This window comes from Cryptotermes secundus, unplaced genomic scaffold (assembly GCF_002891405.2).
Source record: "Cryptotermes secundus unplaced genomic scaffold, Csec_1.0 scaffold1908, whole genome shotgun sequence".
In the NCBI taxonomy this organism is placed as follows: domain Eukaryota; kingdom Metazoa; phylum Arthropoda; class Insecta; order Blattodea; family Kalotermitidae; genus Cryptotermes; species Cryptotermes secundus.
The window spans coordinates 67,418-92,278 of NW_019734349.1; the positions used below are offsets into that span (position 1 = coordinate 67,418).

The window sequence follows — 24,861 nt, forward strand, 5'->3', positions numbered from 1 at the left end:
GTCCACTGCGGCCGGTTTTTCCTCTTCTTGAGACGCCTTCGTCTTTTCTCGGTAGGTATTCATTCCGGCCATAAATTCTTTATAGCTGGCCTCCATCTTAGCTTCATGGGAATCCGTGTTGGCGCCCATTCTTGCCATCCTGGCTTCCGTCCTTGCTTGGATGGTTCTTGTTTCTGTCTCTGGGTGTCCTCCATAGCGCAACACGTCACAATATTATATTTATGAATCCTATTGCACTATACACTTCTATATGTAATAATACAAATGCCGTCGTGAATGCAACAATTTATTTGGTTGTAGTTCTTTGTCTTTTCTTCCTTTACACTACATGTTTCGCCCGTAACTGGCCATCATCAGGTGTATTTTTCACTACGTAGCTGTCACACTGCACACAATCTAAAATCTAAAACACCAACCTGTCAGTTTTGTTTAAAATCTCGCCAACATACGCTCGTCAATTCGATTTTAGAATTCTAATTTAAAATTTAAAATGTTATAACTTTTAAAATTCAAAATTTAAAGTTTTAAATCGCAGGGATACCCGCTCTGAAAATAAGAAATAGCCGCTGCAGCGCACGTGGACGCAGCGCGGGTATCCCTGTGATTTAAAACTTAAATTTTGAATTCTAAAAGTTATAACATTTTAAATTTTAAATTAGAATTCTAAAATCGAATTGACGATTGTATGTTGGCGAGATTTTAAACAAAACTGACAGGCTGGTGTTTTAGATTTTGGACTGTGTGCAGTGTGACAGCTACGTAGTGAAAAATACACCTGATGATGGCCAGTTACGGGCGAAACATGTAGTGCAGAGGAAGAAAAGACAAAGAACTATAACCAAATAAATTGTTGCATTCACGACGGCATTTGTATTATTACATATAGAGATGTTTTTTAATGCTAAAATATATACATATAGTGTTGATGAAATACAATGGATATAAAAGCTAATGTTTTAACAACTACAGCGGCTGTCTTAATATGTTAAAATATTTACAATTAGTTTGTTAAGATTTTTGTTGGAAGTTATAGTCATATTGCGCAAACACGGATAAAATGTTTGTTTATTAGTTAAGTTTACTCTGCCGTGTAGTTGTTTAGTTAGAGTGTCAATTTTATTATTAAGTTTTATAGTGGTGGTTTCTTGTTTCCTCGTTTCATTCTTCATGTACGTGTATAACGGGTGGGCCTTCTTGGCCCTTGCACCGCGACCCCAGTGATCTATTGTGCCTCCCCTTCTGCTTATCCCCTCAACAATCCTGCGCTTCGAATGAAATGTAGGATTTTGTACGTGGGGACGTCGAAATAGTCACTTGGTTCCATAAAGTATTGACCCGAGAGACGTAATCTTAAATAAGCTAAGGCCTCACATCAACACAGGATATATGTTGCTGTTTCATTTTCTTCTTGGCACCTCTCACAAGTGGGACTATCACTTAGTCCCAGTTTGAAGAGGTGTCCTTTAAGGTGACAGTGCCCTGTAAGTAGTCCTACCACCCATCGTAGCTGAATCTTTGATTTACATCTTTGTCTATTATAGGCCAATTAGCCTGCCAATATTGTGCATTTCTTAGATGTAGTTTGTACAGTTGTTTGTTGATATTTTGTTCCTTAACATATAAGTATTTTAGTTCATTGTTTATTCTAAGTTTGGTTACTTGTTTTGGGGTTTGCTTTATGGGATTACTTGTTCCCTTTATCAGTTACGCTACAAAATAGCTTCACTGATTGCATCCTGGTGTGTTCCAGATATATATAGGACTTAAATTAACCATCACATTAAAAGTGAGTATATTTGTTGTGTTGACGGTTAACCTAATTCCTATATATACGCTACATATTGCCAGTAGTTGATACAGACTACAGGTATTTACGTAGTTCACCATTCAGTAAATACAGCAGCAATTGCTCATTTTTAATAAGAACCCGGCTTTAGTCCGTCTTGAAATGTTAACTCTAAATGTTAGTACGAAGCCCCCATCTTCCATTGCTGTACTCCATTGACGATTTTCGTGGAACTTTGCAGAATGAAATCACTACCTCCCGCCTCAGTCTTAACGTACCATGTTACGTTCTACATTAGGAAGTGTGGGTAACAGTGTCCTAATTCTGCACCTTTCAGCTTTGTGCAGTGGTAGTCAGTTCCTACAGCAGAAGTTCAGTTGCATTAAAGAACACCATTATCATGTGGTATCTTGAGGAGTCTATGTAATTTCGTGAGTTGATTGGCTTATGAATTGCTAAGAGGTCTATTTATAGAATATAGCCTTTCTCCTGGATGCGTAGTGTTATCTTGTTGTAGAATCATTTCGTGACTTTGCCAGCAGGGAGCGCGCGTCCCTCTCCGCCATTATTCTTCTCGCCTCTGCCTTGAGAAATGACGTGCAAGAGGCTTTGCACTATCTCTGGTCAACCATAACCTACAACTTGGGGAACAGCTACAATAGAAAGGACTGAATCGCGTGATTTAATAGTCGCATGACGTCATTCTAAAGCAACAAATGGTCTGAAGAGGAATGTTATTAATTGGGCGTTGTCCATTGTGTTGTTTGTCACTGAGAAACTGCTGAATCTCATGAGTATTATATCTTCTTCCTCCTCCGAATCTCGCGTTCTGCGAGGAAACACGGACATTAAACAAAAGACGACAAGTTTGAAACTCCTTTTACTGCTTGTGTGAAGAAAAGATGTTACTCTACACTCGAATCGGGTTATGATTTTCCACTCTTTCTCTCTCTCTCTCTCTCTCTCTCACTCACCCAAGGAACAATCTGCTAAACGAATGTGTGGCTCTGTTTAGGATAATGCTCATTCACTCACGGAGCTGAGCTCTTCTTGAGAAGCTGCCAATTATGCAGCTACTCAGGAATTTCCCAATATTTTTGGAACCCGAAGGTTTCTTACCGTGCTCACAAGAGCCCTCTACTGGTCCCTATCCTAAGCCAGATCAATCCAATCCATACCATACCTTTCTATCTTTCTGAGATCCATTTTAATATTGTCCACCACCTACGCCTTTGTCTTCCCAGTGATCTCTTTCCTTCCGGCTTTCCCACCAATATCCTGTATGCATTCCTCTTCACCCCCAAGTCATCCTCCTAGATTTGATCATTCTAATTATGCTTGGAGAAGCGTACAAGTTTCTAGGATAATGCTAGGGAATTTAAATACATGTTTCTAGCTCATGCTTTTAACAAGCGCTACAATATTGCGGGTACTTTCAGGGTTTGAACGTAGCAACCGGAAGAGGCATTGTCATAGAAAATACGCAATTGTTCCAGTCTTTCAAAGTGCACCTATCATTCAAGCAAATTATTATCGTTTATTGCATAAACTGTATGGAATTAATGCATAATGAGTGTGTTGTGAGTGTATAAATGCCTAAACCCCCGAAAGTACAGGTGCCACTTGGATTAAAATTAGTGCTGTAGCTGACACTCGGAGCTGTAGAGAAATATAAATTTGTACGCTATTAGGCAGTCACACATCTGGTTTACATAAAACTCAAATCGAAATATATATTTTAAAAAAATGTCGTAAAAGCAGTTGTAGACGTAGATGGTATCAAATATAAGTGTCTTGAAGACCTGTAAGGTTTCTTTGAAACGTTTTTTCGAAGAAACACGAGAAGAAATGAATTGCGACCTGACCTAGTGTAAGCAGATTATAACAGCACTGTTAGAATATTGCAAGGGCTGCGATAAATAAGAGACTGATAGCAAATAGACAGTGACTGATACTGAAGTTACGCTTGTTGAGAAGATAAAGAAGTGTAACGTAACACTCAGATTCGAGTGTTACGTCGCCTGAATAGCGATAAGTTATGTAAATGAAGGTGTCGAAAGAGATATCCTGTAGGACTTGGATGATTTGCATCGATTTGATAACACAGTGGTATTTAGAAGAGATAAAGCATTTTTCACAAGACGAAACTTATGTCAACAATAATATATATTACGGCCAGCAAGCTACATTGTGTAAAGTCTCAAAGAATGCGTTTGGATAATGCTTGTATGTGTATTCCATTTTTTAATACGCTTACGTGTTACCAGTACTGTCAGTTTCCGGTGTGTCGCCTCACAACGAATATATACATATATATATATAGTCGTTGTAAGGCGACACACCGGACACATAGTCTCNATCTGTCAGCTGTGACACTTATCTGTTTGTCCTTGAGTGCTGTGAGTCACACTATCCGCAATCTCATGCGCTGCCTACCGGAGCCTACAGATTACGTTGCGGCGGGGTCGTGAATGGTTAGTAAATTACGTATAGTTATGCGGTGTTGCTGAAATGCCTTTTGTGTTTTCACACGTTGAATATTGTGATTTGCATTTTGTTTATGGATTTTGCGGTGGAAATGCACGTGCTGCTGTTGAAGAGTACCAAAGGCGTTTTCCCGATCGAAGGATTCCATCTCGACGTGTATTTACGCGAATTCACCAGACATTGCGTGGGACTGGTTCTCTTCCGAGTGTTTCTGTACAGCCGGAAAGGGAGGATGTACAAATGAGAAACACACGAGAGAACGTTCTTGAGATGGTTGAGAGAAGTCCGAGTCTGTCCACTCGTAGAATGGCCTCTCGCATCGGCGTATCACGTATGCAGGTGTGGCGAACTTTACATGATGAAGAGCTGTATCCTTACCATGATCAAAGGGTACAAAATCTGGAACCAGGCGGCCATGCTCAGCGTATGGATTTCTGCCACTGGATAAAAGCTCATCCCGAACTGTTAAGCGTCATTTTATTCAGTGATGAGGCGTCGTTTACCCGGGACGGTGTAAATAATTTACGAAATATTCATACGTGGTCCCATAATAATTCACATGAGATAATGGAAACGAAATTCCAAAAGAGATTTTCCGTGAATGTACGTTTAATACAGTTATGTGGTCGGCTTATAGCGTAGCCATGTTACGTCAGCGCTTGCAAGTCATGTGTCATGTATAGTGCCTGGAAACCCTAAGGACAATTATGATATGGCGAGCGAGTATTTCGTACTTCAATTTTATGGCTTCACGTCACTCACAAGTTAGTTTGATGTTACGTACATTATTAACATTACAGAATCCACATATTCCTGCCAGCTTTAATATGTATTTTGTAATCAACAAGTGTGTAACACCGGTCAAAGTTTGACAATTCTTTGGCCATTATCTCTGTAACCGTTAAACTTTGGACATAGGTGTTTTGGTTATATCGGCATACTTTAACATAAGGAACACCCTCCCGAAGTTCGGTCCATTCCTCCTGGGACACTCTGTATATATATGAGACTGTTGTGGGATTCAGTTGATTCATATTAACCGTGGTAAGTGATTAATTCATTATCTGTTTTTCCGTGACCGCATTTAAATAAAGTTGCTGTGTGGCCGCTTATAGGTGCTATATCTGCAACGTAGGAGCCTGGATAGCTCAGTCAGTATAGCGATTGGCTACGGACAGGACGGTCGGGGGGTCGTAGTTCGATTCCCGGTAGGGTCAAGAATTTTCCCTTCACGAAGTCGTCCAGACCGGCTCTAGGGTCCACCCAACCTCCTGTCCAATGGGTACCTGGGGCTCTTTCCCCGGAAGTAAAGCGGCCGGGACGTGAAGCTGACAACTCACGGCCAATTAGTGCCAAGGTCAGGACAATGTGAATCTATAAATCCACTTCCCCATACGTCATCATTGCGTAGTTCTTAATTATTTAAGCACAGGGACAGCTTTACCTTTACCTTTATCTACATCGCAACTTCATACAATCGGCGTATTTCAGGTCTTATAAATCGTGAATGTTGGAAGATTTGCACTTTCATGTAGTATAAGATCATAGATGTAACCTCTTATATTGTGGCCGTCTTTAAATGTTAAATTAATTGGCATAAATATCACTATTACACAAGCCACATATTGAACCCTTTTGCTGTCAAGATAGCAATGAGCTAACTACGATGTTGCTATCTCATATCTGTGTTTGTTCATGATTTGACAGTTTAACTAAACTTCGCCAATATCAACCAAACATAATATCTGTTGAAGAAAGCAGTCTTCTGGGATTTGGCACCGTGTATATGTGGTGTTAACCGACGTTTCGGATGAACGTATCGCCTCCATCTTCTACCCTGAAGATGGAGGCGATACGTTCCTCCGAAACGTCGGTTAACACCACATATACACGGTGCCAAATCCCAGAAGACTGTTAACACCACATATACACGGTGCCAAATCCCAGAAGACTGCTTTCTTCATAGTCACCGCCGTGAAAGCCTCAAATCTTACATAATATCTGTTACTCTAAAGACTTTCAATGTAATTCACAATCAAATGATTTGATGTAGTGTGCATTATACTACATAATCTCAGTTTATGAAGGTATTTCCTCATTTGAATGTCAAACAACATATTAACACAAGCGCCGTCATAACATTCCAACCCAACTGGATAGAATGTAATGTTAACGTGAGCAATTATAGCCGGTACTTTCAAAATATTCGCTGCTACGACGTAGTTTCATGGCATGGTTAATATATGCTGAGGCTATGCATTTCATTAATGGAACTTTGGTTGGTATATGCTGAGGCTATGCATTTCATTAATGGAACTTTGGTTAGTATAGGCTGAGGCTATGCATTTCATTAATGGAACTTTCATACGAGTTCAGTTCCATAAGATCGAACCAATTAAAATATGCAATTTTGAAATATTCGTGACTCTTCATCAGATAAATTAAATCCAATAGCCCCATCCTTCCACCAAATTACTCTATTTAAGCTACGCATTTTTTCTAAACATACCAGCGATCAGTGGTCACTGATTTCTTGGGCAGTTTGTTTCAGTTGTCGACATCCGCACCTGCACCTAGCAAGAGCACAAAGGTGTATTCACATGAAGATATGTAATTTTCATATGTGATCTTTGTTTTTTTCATACATCATTAGCTTTGATGTTTAATTTTGCAGGTACAGACTTATATTTGCAAAGCTAATTACACTGTAGATATTCTATATCACAACACAAAATAAAAAAATGTTTTTCTCTTATTAACAATATTGACCATACAGAATATTTCGAACAGGATTTGTATCCCAAATCTTAATATGTCTTATCATATGTCTTAGGATATTAACCTTGAACTCTCGTGGTTGATAGGCGACAACAAAGAACTCCAATGCCCCTAACGATGATGAGAGGGGGGCTCAGTACCCAAAAGCCGCTGGGGTAGCCAAGAAGGCATTTAGGGAAGCTAGAAATACCAACTGAAGAGGACACTGGTTTGGTCTTCTAGGTTGAAAATTATATTATTTGGTCGCTTCACAGATGACAGTCGTAGGTAATTAATAGAACGCACTCACTTACTCAGGGAGCTGAGCCCTTCTTGAGGAGCCGCCAATTGTGCAGCTACACAAGAACTTCCCAGCATTTTATGGAACCCGAAGGTTCATTACCGTGTTCACAAGAGCCCTCCACTGGTCCCTATCCTCAGCCAGATCGATCCAGTCCATACCATCCCATCTTATCCCTCTAAGATCCATTTTAATATTGTCCACCCGCCTACGTCTTGGTCTCCCTAGTAGTCTGCCTTTCTCACCAATATCCTATATGCATTCCTTTTCTTCCTCATTCGTTCTACATGCCGTGCCCACCTCATCCTCCTTGACTTGATCGTTCTAATTATACTTGGAGAAGAGTACAAGTTATGAAGCTCCTCATTATGCAGTTTTCTCCAACCTCCCGTCACTTCATCTCTCTTCGGTCCAAATACTCTCCTCAACACCCTGTTCTCAAACACCCTCAGTCTATGTTCCTCCCTTAATGTCAGAGAACAAGTTTCACACCAATACAAAACCACAGGCAAAATTATAGTTTTGTATCTTCTGGTTTTTATGTGTTTAGACAGCAGACGAGACAAACGGTTCTGGACTGAATGGTAGCAAGCATTAGCGATTAGCGGAATTCAATCCCCTCTTAATTTCCTCCTGAATCAGGTTTGAGAACGCACATTGAGCGCAAATCGCTGTTGACTGAATATCTGAAGTTGCATTGGATTGTAGGATTCAGAGGACGTAGAGTACGCAAATTAGTCCGCCATGCCGGAACGAGCAATAATGTCTGCGCCGGGAAGTTCAGATGAGGAAGAACAAGAAGAAGATTTTTGATTCTATGAATCTCCTTTCAAATATGGTCTATTTGCGATGAAGTGAAAATTTGGCGCCATTCAATAGTAGGTATTATAGTTCTTAGATAGGAGCCGGGATAGCGTAGTCGGTACAGCGACTGGCCACGGGCTGGACAACCGAGGGGTAGGAGTTCGAGTCCTGGCAGAATCAAGAATTTTCTCCATGTCATCAAGATCGGCTCTGGGGCCCACCCAGTCTCCTATCGAATGAGTACCGGGGCTTTTTCCCCGGGGGTAAAACGGCAGGAGCTTGAAGCTGACCACTCACCTCCACCTTCTGCCAAGGTCAAGAAAATGTGGATCTATAAGCCCACTCTCCCATACGCCTTCATGTCGTGGTGCTTAATTTGTTAAGTACAAGGACAAATTTAACTTATAGTTCTTTGATATAAAGTGAAATTAAATTCTTCCCACAAATGTTAGTGTCTGACAGTAACACCAGATTTGACAAACACATCCGTTTTATTATTTCTTCATTTTACATGTATTGTACACGAATTCATGAGATGCGAAAAAAGAGAAAATCAGCTACAGATGTTTGTTGTACACTGTCCCCGAACCGTAGCGTTCCCAACTTCTGACATTTGGACTTTTCTTGTACTTTGCTGCGGGCCTTAGAATGGCTCATTATTACATGAGGCCCTTACAAGAAGCGTTATTGTCGCCAGCAACACTCGACCGCACCCCTTGTGTTTAACTAACAAACCCCTAAATAGACATCAAGACAGACATTAATTGACCGCTCCAACCCTTCTGTTTGCACACAGCTGCTAGATCCGTCTCGAAAACACTGTCAGAAACGAGGTCCGCAATTTCTACACTCTGTAACTGGCTGTTTAGCTGACTGAGGCGCAAGGTAGGGCATAAGACGGTAAGGAAATTTAGATTCAGTTTCTTACGATGTCTTGTTCATGTTTATATCTGCGTGGTTGTTTCTTAGATTATTATCAACGCTGTTTTAAAGAAAAAGTTGTGTAAACGAGCTAGAAAATAAACCTGATGAGGGGATGGTGCCGGGAAGGGTCCGTTTGAGAAGTTAGTTGGGAAGACTGAAAGAAAATTGCTGTCCGATATTGTAATATATTTTCCGAGTATATGACTATACGTTCCTCGGGAATGTCTGTTCACGCAACATCTACACGACGCCACATCCCAGAAGGCGGTGCTCTTCATAGTCACCGCTGCGAAAACTTCAAACCGTACATTAATTTTGAGCTTTGTAGTTCCTTTGTAACGATTCGTTTTGCAAGTGTGAGCACGTGGTTTTAAATTATAAACGATATGAAATATTGCATGAATATAAATTAGTTATAACAGTTAAAATTAGTGGTATTATGAGAATAACTAACAAATCATTACAAAATACAACTCAGAAATACGAACTTGATATTCCTGCTATAGCGACTTCGCCTTTGCACATTCTAGGCCTAAATAACCTTACCTTTGCACCTTAAACAGTGCAAGGACTTTACCTGTGCCCTAGTTCTCACTTGTACAGTCAGCAGAACAATGCGCGGGTCCTGAACAGGATAAATGCATTTGTACCTGTTGCGGTCCGTCGTTAGTTTAAAATAACATTATCCATTACGAAGTCCGCCCCCCACATGTTATTGCGTATAAAGAACGTGTTGACACAGCCTTCCGTCCACAACGCCGTGCTTCGCCGCACTGTTAATAAGGGAGGCTTTTTACAGCCCCCCAGGGCCTTTTGTTCACTCATTAAATAAAGTTTAGTGTAGTGATGTCCTACAGAGCTGCTCAATCTCGATCTTCGATCCAATCAGGTATTTGGATTGATTGCTTACGTACTGGCAAACATAATCTATACGGAAACACATAATAACAAAGGGATGGTTTACACAGAGTTTCCTAATTAGTTCTGATGTCAAAACCGTTGTTAACAGGAATCATCATTAGTAGAAATGTTATATTTTACAGCGTCATGAAGTATATATATTGTGTTATTCTTATTTAAAGTAATGTAAAGGTAAAGTTATCCCCCTAACAGGCCCTGTATGTCCATACGGTTGTGAGACGTCGAGGCTCCCACATTTTCTAGAGTCGGCTCACACATGGCCGTGAGGTTGTCAGCCTTACCCACCGGCCGCCCTTTACCCCCAAGAAGATTCCTGCCGCTCTTCTCTGTCAGAGACTGAGTCGACCCAGGACCATATTGCGGTTGGAAAAATCCATTGACCTCATCGGAAATTGAACCTGCGACCTTAAGGCTTCTAGCATAGTGCCTCAATCAACTACGCCATAACGTGCCCCTATTTAAAGTATATGTTTGTACATATATACACTCGCATGTGTGATAAGTGCGGCGAAGAAATGACCCGAGCTGCATCTAATTACTGTTGTAAGATGTCTTCTTTCCGGGCTCTCGTGGATAATGGGCTCTAGTTTTTGCAGGAATCAGTGAGTGTAATGCACACTGAGGTGTAGAAATGTAATTGAGTTGCGATAGTTTGCCGGTCACGGTAGCCGTGTGGTCTGAGGCATGCAATGTCTTCGCTCGCTCGGAAGCCGGGATCGTGGGTTCGAATCCCACTCAGGGCATGTATGTTCAGTGCGTGTGTACGTTTTTCTGTGTTTGTATACAGGTAGAGGCCTTATGACGAGCTGATCATCCGCCCAAGGAGTCCTACCGAATGTCTAAGATCTAGTAAACCGAAGTGAAACGGAGAGTTTCATGGATGTAAGCCAAGGCTCAAATTGCGGCTGTGTCGCCAGAGGAAAAACCTGGTGCAATTACGTCTATTAGTAAGCAACTTCAAGATTCAGGAGGCTACAGAGCCTTGCTGTTCGAGGTTTTGTTGTTTTGCTTTCTTGTCTAGTACTTTCTCTTAGTTCTATACTTTATTTTCTTGTCTACATATTTAATCACCATTCTTTTACAACAAATAAAGTTAACAACTTCATTTAATACGGTAAGCCTATAGATTTTTGTCTAAGGTCCTTCATAATGCCACCAGAATTAGGAGAAGTATATAAGAGACTTTTCTACATGACTATATTGTCACTTCGAAATGATTGAGATCAATCCATACCGTTCAGTTCTCACATCATAGCTTCATCGTAATTAATAACAAATTCTGAATTAATGAATTGTTTACACACTTTATAGGACCCCTTTGACGGGAGATCAGCCTGTCTCAAGGCTTCTAACTAAACAGGATAGCACAACGCAGCGGAAAGTGGGTTTTCACATCCTTGCCCGAGCGAGATCCGAACCGACGATCTTGTTGTTCGAGCGGCCCAAAACGTAACGCTATGTACGACATTTTATCAGTTTTCAAGTACACGAACTTTAGAGCAGTGACCCTGTAAACAGATCGCTTACATTTTATATTCCGAAATCATGACTTTATTGTCCACGATTTTCCATAAGCCTCAGTTCGTTTATTCTTGTGCTTCATTTTTGTCCTTGTATTTGAAGAATATTTTTCCTGTAGATTCCTTCCTAACTCTGTTTCCTTTACATTTGATTTATCACATCTCACCTACCCAGTTTTATCTACTGCTGTATCGTGCTTAGTGTCATACCGTGTGTTTAATTTACTCATGTTCCTTCTCCTGCTTTTAATCGTATTTATTGCATGTGTATCTCCCCTCTTAATCTCAAGATTGTATTGTTTCTTATTCCGATCTTAACACTCTGCTATCTAAAACATGAAGGCAATATTTAATATGTTTTGCTTTCATTCTCGTTTCTCTTTCGTGTCGTTCGTAAAGTAAAGTAAATAAAGTTATCCCTGTAACGGGCCGCGAGATGTTGAGGTTCCCACATTTTCTAGACAATCGGCTCATAGTTGGCCGCGGAGGCCCATAGGGTTGTGAGATGTTGAGGTTCCCACATTTTCTAGACAATCGGCTCACAGTTGGCGGCGAGGTTGTCAGCCCTACGCACCGGCCGCCCTTTACCCCCAAGAATACTCCAAGAATATTCTTGGTACTCAATTCTGTTAGAGGCTGAGTTCATGTCGTTCGTAATTTTCTGAAATATGCTGTGGATATATAATTCTCGTAATTTATATGGTTCCTAGATCTTATTTTTTGTATATGTATCTCTTATTGTCTGGTCCTCATTTCTTGACTCAATAGTTCGAACACAAACTGTGATATTTCCATTTGTCTGTTCTCTTTCTCATATCGCCTTCTTTACATTTAGTTGTTCCTGTTCGTGTCAATACTGTATTGTTTAGAGATTGGCTATGTAGACTCCTGTGACGTATTTTTATATATGATTTAAGCAGACAGCGTAGGTTACATTTGTTGTGGATCATAAAATGTTTAACCTGAAACGATAAAATCAAACACTTTAATAATGATTTTGGAAATCACGACTTTTCTAAACGCCAGCGTTCAATGAATTCAGTCGGTTCCTTCTTCATACCACTTACCATTTACAGTCCATTCCCAGGCACGTCAAGATATGTGTATATCGCGACTTACCTTTTTATTTTCAGTAGCCCGCACAAACCTGGCTTAGATTGTCTTGTTTGCCTCTCGAATAATTTCATACTTACTTTGTTTTACATTTCGTGCTATCTAATTCGCGTGTTTTCTTTCGGCCACTGACGAATGTAGAATATTTTAGTCATTTTTTACACATTTAAATAGATTGAAATTAATTTCAGTCACGTGTATGTGCATCATTTCAAACACTTCTTCGTCTTACAAATGAAGAGTATAATGTTGGCATACCCACCAGCGTAAACCCGGAAACAGAGTATCTTGTTAAAAGTCTCGAAAATAAAATTAGTTATTAAATTAATTTAATTAAACTCCCATTTTTTTTTCAATTGCTCTTCCAACACATTTAAGACCCTGGCCTCTTATTCAGATCCGTAATCATTTTTAACAGACGATAGGACTCCTTGGACTAGTGATCAGGCCGTCGCAAGGCTTCTACCTACACATAGGACAGCACAACCACAGATTAAACGCATACACACACCAGACATCCATGCCTACATTGGGATTCAAACCCACGATCCGAGCGAGCGAAGACAGTTCATGCTTTAGACCGCGCGGCTACTGTGACCGGCAAACGCCCATCTTACAAGAGCATAAATTCCAATAAATATAATCAAATGTACACGTTATTGGTTGTTTTTCTATTAAATAAGTAAAAAAGGTAAAGGGTAGAGGTATCCCTGCAATGTGCCGTGGAGGCCCACAGGGTTGTGAGACGTCGAGACTCCCACGTTTTCTAGACAGCCGGCTCACAGATGGAGGTGACGTCAACCTGAGGCGCCGGCCGCCCTTTACCCCAAGGAAGATTCCTGGTACTCACTTCTGTTAGAAGTTGAGTCGACCCCAGGGCCATAGTACGGCTGAAAGGATTAGATCGATTGAAAAATCTAGTGGCCTTGTCTGTAATCGAAGCCGCGACTTTCCAGCTTGCAGCATATTGCTTCAGCTAACTTCGCTGCCGGGTACCCATAAACTCAGAGTGAAATGAAATTAATTATTGCAGTAATAATATTATTTGTTATATATCTCTCATGATTAATGCGAGCCTTCTGAGCCGTGAAGAGGCGTGTGAGTGAGTCGTACCATTTCCTACCATTCCCACTTTCGTGTTTCGCGTCAATTGCGATTGAGCAGTGCATGTGAGCCGTGTGCATGATGGTGCTGGAAGTCAATCGAGGGTTCTGTGCTGGGGCGTGGTGCTGCAGGGGGATGAAGGGAGGATTACAGTCATCAAGCTCATGATTCTCAGGTTGCTCCCCTGTGATGGGTGATGGGGTAGGGGGAGCAATTATTCTCTCCGTCCAGCGAAATGGGTCGAGACCCTCCGGCGCTGTTTGTAATGCTGAACTGGCAATGCGGCTGTCCTCATATTGCTTTCTTTTGTTTCGGCTAACGTCAGTCTATCTCCTTTATTAGCATGACGTGTGAATCTTTTGTCTGTCCCTTGCCAGTAGCTTTGAAATGATGTTACGGTGTTATAATCACGTCCTTGTGTATGTGTGTGTGCACCTCACTTCCATACACTTTACTACCATCGTCAGTAATACCAACATGACTTCTGACGTCGGTGCAGTACTTAAGACACGGAGTGAAAGGTTCTGAAATTCTATGAGATAACATATTTTTAAAAACATGTAAATATTTAAGATTTTTTTGCAAAGCTTAAACCTAAAACAAGTAAAATGCAGATGTCCAAAATTTGTGTTTTCGCCATTTGATTTGTTAAAAATTAATTAACCGTTTCAGGCGGTAAATTTTGAATTCATTATTCTATTCCAAAATAATCTCGCTATATGTCTAATTCTTAACAATGAATTCACCGTTATATTCATCAGTTCAGTTATCAGATTATATTTCACACCAAATTTGACAAATATCCCTCTGTGGTTTACGCTTCAGAACTAATGTCGCCCGAATGTGCACCTGTTGAACAATCCGACATCGGCTGATCGTTTTTTGGGGTATTTAACTGTGGTGTTACGGCTCCTGAGTGACCGCCTCAGTGGTCTAGTGGTCAGAGTTCCTGGCTACAGATCCAGAAGTCCCGGGTTCGATTTCCGGCGCTACCAGATTTTCTTAGAAGTAGTGGGTCTGGAACGGGGTCCATTCATCCTCGTGAGGATAATTGAGGAGCTATTTCAAGGAAATAGCGGCTCCGGTCTAGAAAATCGAGATTAACGGCCGTGGGGATCCGTTGCTCTGACCACGTGACACACTCTGTCCGCAAAAGTTGGCACTAATTTCACCGACAAGCGGTGGTCGCTCGGTCAGTACAGTTCGCTTGCGGACTACAGGTCACGAAGTTTGTTTTTGTTTGTTACAGGCAGCAACTTTTTTTATCTTTCGCTGATGTTATAAAGCCTAAAATATTAATACTTTGCTCTGATATAACAGCATGTTCCATTTATTCTAAGTTCATATCACTCCAACATTAACATGAAGCTTATGTTGAATTCTGTCCATGACTGAAGTTGTTCTTGCCTTTATATACTGAGCATTGCCCCAGGGACGAGCCTGTTTCCTGCAGTGCAAAGTATCCCATTGTCCCCTCAAGGGATTCATAACAAAGTGGACAATTGGCAAAGATTTCGGCCACATCGTAAGGGAGAGTTGGTAAAATAATATTACCGATTTGATTACTGACGGACAAATGAAGAGAAATGCGCGTCTTTCTCCCACTGGAGAGTAATACGGCATAAGGCGATTCAGTATGATTTTGATGTGGCAATCAGCCAGCAGCAGATAATGATCTAGAACGTGGCCTTGCTATAAAACTGGTAAAATATAAAATGTAGCAAACTTAGAGTACTCGGTAATGACGGAAATTAATTCAAATAACACGCACGATGATTTGTGATATATGAGGCTCTTGCGGTGTTGGATAGGAAGTGCACTGTCTTCTGGGATTTGACTCCGTTTACGGAAACGTCGGTAAACCTCTACCACACTACACAGTTTCAGCTTCTAGAAGATAACACGCTTCAAATAAAGAGGACCTTAAATACGGAATTAATTAATTAATTAACACCCTGAGGGCTATGGGGAATGGAGGTATAATTCCACCATACTTAAGCTAGATGGATAAGGACGGTTAGAGTCAAGCCCTGGCTGCTTTAACCCCATGAAGAGATCAGCCAGTATTCATTATATGAGGTTGGGTGGACCCCAGAGTCGGTCTCACCGCTGCGTAGAATAGAGGACCTAGTGACCTTGTCAGTGGCATGCTGTTTGTTACTGGCCGCCAGAATAGATCCTTCACCCGCAGTTTCCTTAGCTGGAATTTTCGAAGTTTCAGAATTAAAAGCTTCAGAGGAAACCCGATCTCCCTTTCCCTAAGAAAAGAGTATTGAATGGGGATGTTTCAGGACAAAGCGTTGAGGGGAACGTCACTCCCGAGTCAGATGACTCAAGAACGAAATGGAGGTCGCTGTATAATGCGGAGCTTCATAATTACACTTTTCTTCATATTGTTACGGAGTTAAATAGGCCAGAATGAGCAGGGCGGACGAAGAGAGGCCGGCGTCTAACATCTGCTCTGTGTGAAAGACTTAGGGCAGGGCGCTCTCAGGAAATGTGGAGAGCATACAAGATTTTAATGGAAAAAAATTGGTAGAAAGAGACCGCTCATTATACAGAGATGGAAACTGAATGGTAGTTAGGTAATATTTGATCAATATTTGAAGTGAATTAAACCGGCTTAATATAGGGCTACAGCCAGTAATCTGATCTCAACTCTCTTCCTCTCTGATTTCAGATCCCTACCAAATGTTCGGTCCCACCAGCAGTCGATTGGCAAGCTCAGGTGAGTCCCAGCAGTCTGATGTTGTGAATTGGCGGACAGCATCTTCATGAGAAATGAAATTTGCAGTTTTGAGATCCGCCCAGGAAAGTTCATGAGAAGAATATAAATTTGACTGTAGTTTCCTTCCCTCTCAATTGGTCCTTTATTTGTCTGTTGCTTGTATATGTTTTGTTTTCGACTACAGTATGTGAAAAGAAGGCACCATATTCGAAGAATAATAATATAATATGTTTACAGTTTCACGAAGCTGAAGATTCATATTGTAGTCATTTGGTCAGTGACGTCATGTAGTCTGTATATCTTCTTTCTTTTTTTGGGGGGGGGGGGGGGAATCTGTTATGCAAGTCTGGCGTTCATGTTNATTATGTCCAGCTGAAATGTTGATCCTACACGGTGCCACAATCCAGAAGACCATAATGTCACGATTAAGGGGTGTGCATGACTTATGGATGGGTTTTGGATTGGATGATTGTATTTATTGCAACCTTATACACTCCACTCGGAACTGTAGGTAATTACAGCGCTATGGCTGTTTCCACTCTTTACAGTTCACTGGTACACGCTAGTGTCTTCAATGTATTACACTCTCCACTAGTCGTTTACTGGCAACGGATTCATAACAGTCTCATTGTCACTTCACATCACACATGAAGCCTTCTTTGCACAGTATAATTATTTTCTTGCCATTATTCTGCCAACTGCCAACTCGGAACTTGACTCGAGTCTAATTCTAGTTGCGTGAGATCCTCGTTGTATGGTCTCGGAGCGGACCCACAGAAATCACCGCGTACTGTATTGTTGCGTATTGATTCACTTCTGCAGAGATGTGTTTACCGCACATTTGCGTAGCAACGAGCGCGGCGCGGATCCACAGAGAACGCCACTTGCAACAGCTCTTCAATTGCTCTTGACGTCACAGCGTACGTGACTCGTTCCTCTGCTGCGTGTGTGCAGGCCATTACCTAGCAACGGCTGTTTCTCTGCCTCCACAGTTCTTGCTTTGAGCAAATACGCCACAATATGATATTAATCGATAGGCTGTCGTCGCATAAGGCATCTTGCTCGGAAGCGTGCAATGCCAACGAACTAAGTATGTGTATATGGTGCAAAGTTTTCTTCAACAGTAGATAGCAGTCCAGCCGGTCAGCATATTCTCTGCATCTAATGGAATCAGTAAGCTCAGTACCGCATTCAGTAAGGCCCACAACTTAACCTCATCCTAAACCTTTTTAATTTAGTCCACAGTAGTGTTTTAATGGGGTGGGGTGAAACTCAGTCCACTTGTACGTCGGCCACTAATTTGCCATTGTGCCAGCCCCGGATGAGAGGTGATGATGAATCTGGAGCAGCCGGTGGAAGGAAAATTGGTAGGGGAAACCGAAGTACTCGGAGAAAACCTACCCCAGTTCCACTTTGTCCACTACAAATCCCACATGACGGGACCTGGGGCCGCCGCGGTGGGAAGCCGGCGGCTAACCGCCTGAGTTGCGGCACGGCCTAGTCCACAGTATCACGCACGCTTTCTCAGAGATCCATTTGCTTATGTCTTGTCATGTAACCTAGGTCTCTTTCTCTGATTATTTTCGGCCACAGTTTTGTAAATATTCCCCGCTTCCACCGTCCGTGCTACATGTTCGTCCGTTATTTCATTACAATTGTGCGTAAACATGTCCATATTGGACTGCGAAATGAGAGAGCTTAAAGGGAAACTGTGCGTCTGTTAGCAAGATAGTGTGAAGTGGCGGAGGCTCTCGGACCTTTCGTTGGAAACCTGAAAGGAAGAGACCACTTGGCATATCCACGCGCAGAAGAGACGGTGACGCCAGGCACGTCGGTGCTAGTGGAGCACTCCTGAATCTTCGGTCTCCATAGAAGGCGGAACATTTCTTTGTTAACTTTGCGACCATCAGCTATTAATGAAGGATCCTGCTCCATGTAATTAGTTTTCATTTCAATTTGGTTACTTTCTTCATAACTTGTACTCTTCTCCAAGTATAATTAGAATCATCAAGTCAAGGAGGATGAGATGGGGAGGGCTTGTAGCACGAATGGGGAGAGGAGAAACGTATATAGGATATTGATGGAAAGCCGGAAGGAAAGAGACCATTGGGAAGACCAAGACGTAGGTGGGGTGGACAATACTAAAATGGATCTCAGTGAGACAGGATGGGATGGTATGGATTGGATTGATCTGGCTCAAGATAGGGACCAGTGGAGGGCTCTTATGAGAACGGTAATGAACCTTCGGGTTCCAGAAAATGCTGTGAAGTTCTTGAGTAGCTGCAGAATTGGCGGCTCCTCCAGAAGGGCTCAGCTCCATGAGTGACTGAGAGTGATTTGGTTACTTCCTTTAAGTTCATCCCCTGGTTAAGCAGATGATCCCAGCTAGTAAAGTCGCCAGCATGATCGGGAATCGATTCCGAATAGAGTTCCGATTTCTCTCTTCGCTTACCCAACTTTTTATTCAATGGGTGTTTTATTGTGGTCTGTTTAACGGCACCGTCAATATTTCAGACTACATATCGTCAAAGAGTATGATTATTGAATAATAATTTGGAAGGAAGCTGTTATCTTATCGTGCTACTGTCCCAGCCCACTACTAGACTCACTGAGAAGAAACGCGAAAACCCATTCAGCCTTTCCGGTATCCTAGCCGGAGTTCGAATAGAATAATTCCCGAATACGAATCCAGAGCAAATACTACAGGTTTCTGACGATGGTGTATAACACAGAGATACTGGGTTTTCGGACTTCGTCCATTGGCCGGATTCTAAATAACTAAGAAAAACACAACGTTTCGGAAACTGGATCTGTTTCCGTCCTCAGCTGAGGGACCCAACAGAATAGGTGTTTTCCCTCACTTGAGGACGGAAACAGATCCAGTTTCCGAAACGTTGTGTTTTTTCTTAGTTATTTAGAAAAGCGGCCTCCGTAGTCTAGGGGTAACGTATCCACCTCATGACTCAAGGTACGTGGGTTCAAACCCGGAGGAGGTCGTGGAATTTTTAAGGGCGGAAAAATTCGGGGAACAAGTCCTCCGGGAGGGACTTTAAGCCGTAGGTCACGTGTCGTAGCTTTACGGCACGTAAAAGAACCTCATGTGTCAAGGAGACTTCTGAGCCAAATTTGTAAGGACATTTCCCGCCCAACAGTAGTCTCTAACGCCTCTGGTAGATGGGAGAAGTATCTAGATACAGCTGAGCCCGTAGAGGCCGAACTCGCTGGCTGAGTCGGGACTGGTGGCACGCACCAGTACCGGTAGGGTATAGAGACTGGTAGAATATCACAGGGGGACGTACAATAGATCAAACTGGTCGCGGTGCATGGGGAAACCCACCCCCTCCAATAATAATAAATAATAATAATAATAGTTATTTAGAAGCCGGACAATGGACAAAGTCCGAAAACCAAGTATCGCTACGAATCCAGAGCGTTACGTAGGCCGCACACCGGCATGTGTCAAGGCATGTAACAGTCAAGACACGATGTCTGCGACATGACGCAAAGAAAAGAGCATAGTTGAAACGAATAAGATTATGAAAACCGCCGCACACCGGTCTGAGTCATGATACTGATGTCAGCTTCATGCTGTCTCGTATCGAGATGCTTGTCTTGACGCAGTTTGTGTGCGGTCGCCCTTAAAGCTGCACCAGGCTCCTCGGTGTGTCCTCTGGATGCCGGGTGCTCCTGACCTCCGGGAAGACGCGGTTAGTGCATACAATTGACCGGGTACCTCGATCTTTTGATATTGAGAGTATGTGGAGCTTGACTTCACTCTAACTCTGTGCCCTTACATAGAGTCAAAGTGTTACGTTAAGTTACATTCATCAGAAGTGACCCACAGATGCAGGTTTGACTTCCCCTCAGGCAGGGGCAGCTGATCTCACATAATTACATAGACAGTCAATCTGAGTTGTAGACATGGGGACACTTGGCTTGTGAATGTTAACCCTTGGGGACACATTAATCCCTCGCAAACAAATTTTATGCTGTCTGATTCGGCCACGCATGTCCACGTGTCCCTAGGGGTTTGAATTGCCCTTAATTAACTAAAACCACGCCTGGTAAATTACTCCGTCGTGTGCCACGTGGAACCTACGTGCCACTCCGATAATTTTTTTTGTTTCCTTATTATCGGGGTAACTATTCCAACCAACCGATTTATAACAAATTTCCGCCATATAAGAAATTAGTTATACGAAAGACATTTTTTATTTTACGCACATCTGTCTTTCTGATTAATGATAAATTTGCGTTTCAAGGGCGTAGCCCATCGGCGTAGAAGTGTCTGATTAGCTGTACAAGAGAAATGACATAGGTTTATTATTGGTTGGGCACTTCAGTATATCATTTATTTCTCCTGTCACTAGATCGCTATTCTTTTATGGCATGGCAACTCATCTGATCCACAAGACAGTCTTTTCTAAGGTACCGAAGGATAGCTCGCTGTAGTGCTAAGGCTGTCCGTCCGTCTGTTATTGTCTTGAATCAGTTAAGTACGTTAATATCCTAGCTGTTATTTTTTAATCTATTTAGTGCCCCACGACTTTGTAATAGCTTCAAGAGGCTATTCATGAGGTCATTATAAGTCATAATTTTTATAACAATATCGACCCTATCCTCAACAGTTTCGGAGCTGTGGGTTTTTTAAATGTAGCGCATGCGCGCAGCAGGCAAGCACTTGTTTGTCAAGTTTTCCAAAAAAAATGAACTGCCGGCCTTCTTAGAGAACGTTCCTCTACGGACACGACTGTACATGTCTTTTTCCCTCTCTGACTCTATAGTCCTTCTGTTGGGCCTTGGCCGCTTTTTCAGTTCCCTTATCCTATACACAGTCGGTAGGACTCCTTGTACGGGGAATCAGCCCGTCGCAGGCCGCTACCTACACACAGAACAATACTGATGTCCATGCCTTGAGTGGGATTTGAACCCACGATCCCAGCGTTCGAGAGAGCGAATCAGTTCGTGCCTTAGACCACGCGGCCACTGTGATGAGCCAACTGCAGATGTATCGCCCAATAATTAATTTATATGGTGATGGACGTTAGGAAAACCTGTAACCTTAACATTCGTTAAACTAAGATTTGGGAAAACGGAGAATAACAAAGCAAGATCTGTGATTCTCACGCTCGTAACCCTGAAGATTGCTATCTTATGGGAAGCGACGTCCTACAGTCTGGCAGATATTTTAGAACCACACTGTAAATGGAGGCAGCACGTTACTCCGAAACGTCGACAAATTTTTCCAGACCACATGGCTTCGCATCTCAGAAGGCGTTAATCTTCGAAAAATAAGACATTTATTTCGAGAAAATATTTTTGTATACCGGTAATTAAATTTAGGGCCATATGTAAAATTGTCGAACAATTCAACTTAATGCATCTGAATTACTTTGAATTGTGGGCGAAGCACCGACCAACATAAATGGTATTTCGCCTTGTTTTATTCAGAATGTCCAGCGGAATGCTTGGATAGAATTCAATTGTAGGCTAAAGCCGCTTCCTTCCCGATTCCTTCAAATTTTCTGTGCATAACCTTCGTTTCATCTCGTTCAAATGTGCGCCGTTATATAACGTGCCAGTCACATTTTGAAACTTTATACTAATTTAGTAATTATAATAATATAAACATTTATTAATGACTCTGAATCGCATTTGTGACTGGAGCCTTCTTTCTTCCTTTCTTATAGGACATCAAAAGAAGAGTTCCCAATGTTACCATACAAATAACTCGAAAATGCATATTTCCTTGCCAAGCAAAGCAAAGGCGTTCATTGCATGAAATAATTGGGCGAATTTAATCTTTGCCCTTAAAGGTTTCGTTTCTCAAAATATACACGTAAGTCAAATTTAGCAGGAATACAGGAGGTCAGAAGAGACAGGAGGTAGGGGAAAACTGCATAATGAGGAGCTTCATAACCTGTACTCTTCTCCAAGTATAATTAGAATGATCAAGTCATGGAGAATGAGGTGGACAGGGCATGTAGCACGAATGTGGGAGAAGAGGAATGTATATAGGATATTGGTGGGAAATCCAGAAGGAAAGAGACCACAGGGAAGACCAAGGCGTAGATGGGTGGACAGCATTAAAATGGATCTTAGAGAGATAGGATGGGATGGGATGGATTGGATAGATCTGGCTCAGGATAGGGACCAGTGGAGAGCTCTTGTGAACACGGTAATGAACCTTCGGGTTCCATAAAATGCTGGGAAATTCTTGAGTAGCTGCAGAATTGGCGGTTCCTCCAGAAGGACTCAGCTCCATGAGTAAGTAAGTAAGTAATGGTTACATTTAACCGCTACTTTAGACGAAGATCAATTAGAACGTCGGTTTTCTGAAAAAAGGATCACAGCAACAAAATATGTAGGCCCTACGTGGCATAAAACATAGGACTTAGTAAAACGTGCAAATATTGTTTGAAACTTTTGCGATATGATGAATCGTCATGTTTAACGTAATAAGAACATAAAGAATAAAATAATTAATCTATAACTTTATGGGGTGTGACGTCTCATGACTACATTAGCTTTGCTACAACAACTGTATTTGCAATAAATGGACTAACGCCAATGGGGTGGGCAAAATGTGAAAGAAAACATTTAGGAAATATGTGAGCTCCAAATTTTCGTTCAGTTTTCCATTCGTGTAGTCTGCGCGCACCTACCCGGGTGCAGGTCATGGCTGAGTGATGTCACAGCTGTTTGTTCGTACGTCACGTGTAAGTATGGTGGGATGCTGAGGGTAGATTTCCATACTCAAGCTTTACTCGTAAATATGTAAATGCCCTCGTGTGTTGTAATTCCGTCCAGCGACAATCAACTAAAAAAAAAATGTGGTCAGTACAGGGAGGTTGGGTCTAGTCCCGCCACAAAAATAATTAAGAATAAAAACGTATACAACAAAACGGTACACTCATATTTTCCAAATACCTTCTTTGTTATTTTACAAACATAATTGATCTTGATGTTTATTTACTACTGGTATAAATCCACCGTCGTCGTTGACTCTACATCCATAAATTCTCATTTGTATTCATTACATATTCACCAACCAAAACACGTTTTAAATAAAAGTAAGTAGAGCTTAATGAGGTTCACAGTTTATTTCGTTTTTGTGGCATGTTTTCCGACGATGTTAATGCCCCAGGCTATCTACTGTCACGTGATTTTGAGTGTGACTGTAGACGGAGTTTTGATTGGTAATTGGATTTACTGAACACATGCACACAACTCGTAACTACAAGTAACTGTACCTCTATTGATAATTCACATTCTGCAATTCACCACAGCACACACTTAAGTCTTCTCAGCCTGCTGTGTCTTCACCACTCACCTGGTAACTGCTTCCAACGGCGGACGTTCCCCTTTCTCTGGGTTCCCCAACTGTTCCCGTGCCTCAGCCCTCAGCTTTTAACAGTAACAGCTCACAAGTACTGAACGTCAGCAGTCCTCTAAATAACTCACTCCACTCCACTAACTCTCACTGATTGTCCTGCTTATAAAAGTTCAGCACGGACCCCACAGAAAACACCTTTTGTTGCTGTTCAATTGTTGCTTAGCGGGCCGCGCAGTAAACGCCTCTCCTCTTGTTTGCGGGCCCCAGCCTAGTAACGGCTGCTGTACAGTCGCCTCCTAGCGACGGGTTTGCATGCCACAATATAAACAAACGATGGGATGGTGGGTGAATACGTAATGGGTTGGGAATTATTTGGCAGCATCTGCCGCGACTTAATCGATGTACTCGTACTATTCTGGCATTTGCTCGGAGGGACTGTGGAAATGTCGGTCAGGATCACGGGAAATTACTCCGAAATGATAAAACAAATCCAAAAAATAGCCGAACAAGAACAATACTTCACCAAAAGTCTAGCAAACAGCATCGTCAAAATAAACTGCGAAACACCAGAAACCCGCAAAACATGATCAGAGAATTCAACGAACAAAAAATATACCACCACACTTAGCGACTGAAAGAAGAACGAGCATGTAGAATAGTAATAAGTAGGGCTCGGATTTCTATGACATGTCATATTTTTATCTTGGCATCTTTTCACATGTATAATTAAATATAAACGCATTTCTGACTCTTGCGAACATTAAAATGCGGTTTTTATTGGTCATATAAATGCATATTTGAACCATATTTTAGCTTTAGGTCATATTAGGGGCCCGAAGTGATATAAAATCATATTTTTGCTCATATTTTAGGCTAGTTTCACTTATTGCTCAGAAATATATTTGCAAGTACTGGCAACGATGTTATTTGGAACTTAATTTCTTAGAAATATTTGGCCTTGTGTAACGGGATTTGAAGGAATACTGTACAGTGTGAAGGGTAACGGTTCTTGACCTGGCGTAGAATCAACCAATTTGAAAAGAGAAATTGCCACCTCTGCCTCTGTCTGTCCGTCTCTCT

The 24,861-nt window shown here is 41.8% G+C and overlaps 1 protein-coding gene across 1 annotated transcript in view; it reads left to right on the forward strand.

Moving 5' to 3' along the window:
• Positions 1-24,861, forward strand: part of LOC111868729 (transcriptional regulator ERG homolog) — a 108,769-nt gene that overhangs the window by 38,531 nt on the left and 45,377 nt on the right. The window contains exon 4 of the mRNA XM_023859655.2: positions 16,398-16,445. Within this exon, the coding sequence (XP_023715423.1) occupies positions 16,398-16,445 (48 nt within the window). The remainder of the gene's footprint in view (positions 1-16,397; positions 16,446-24,861) is intronic.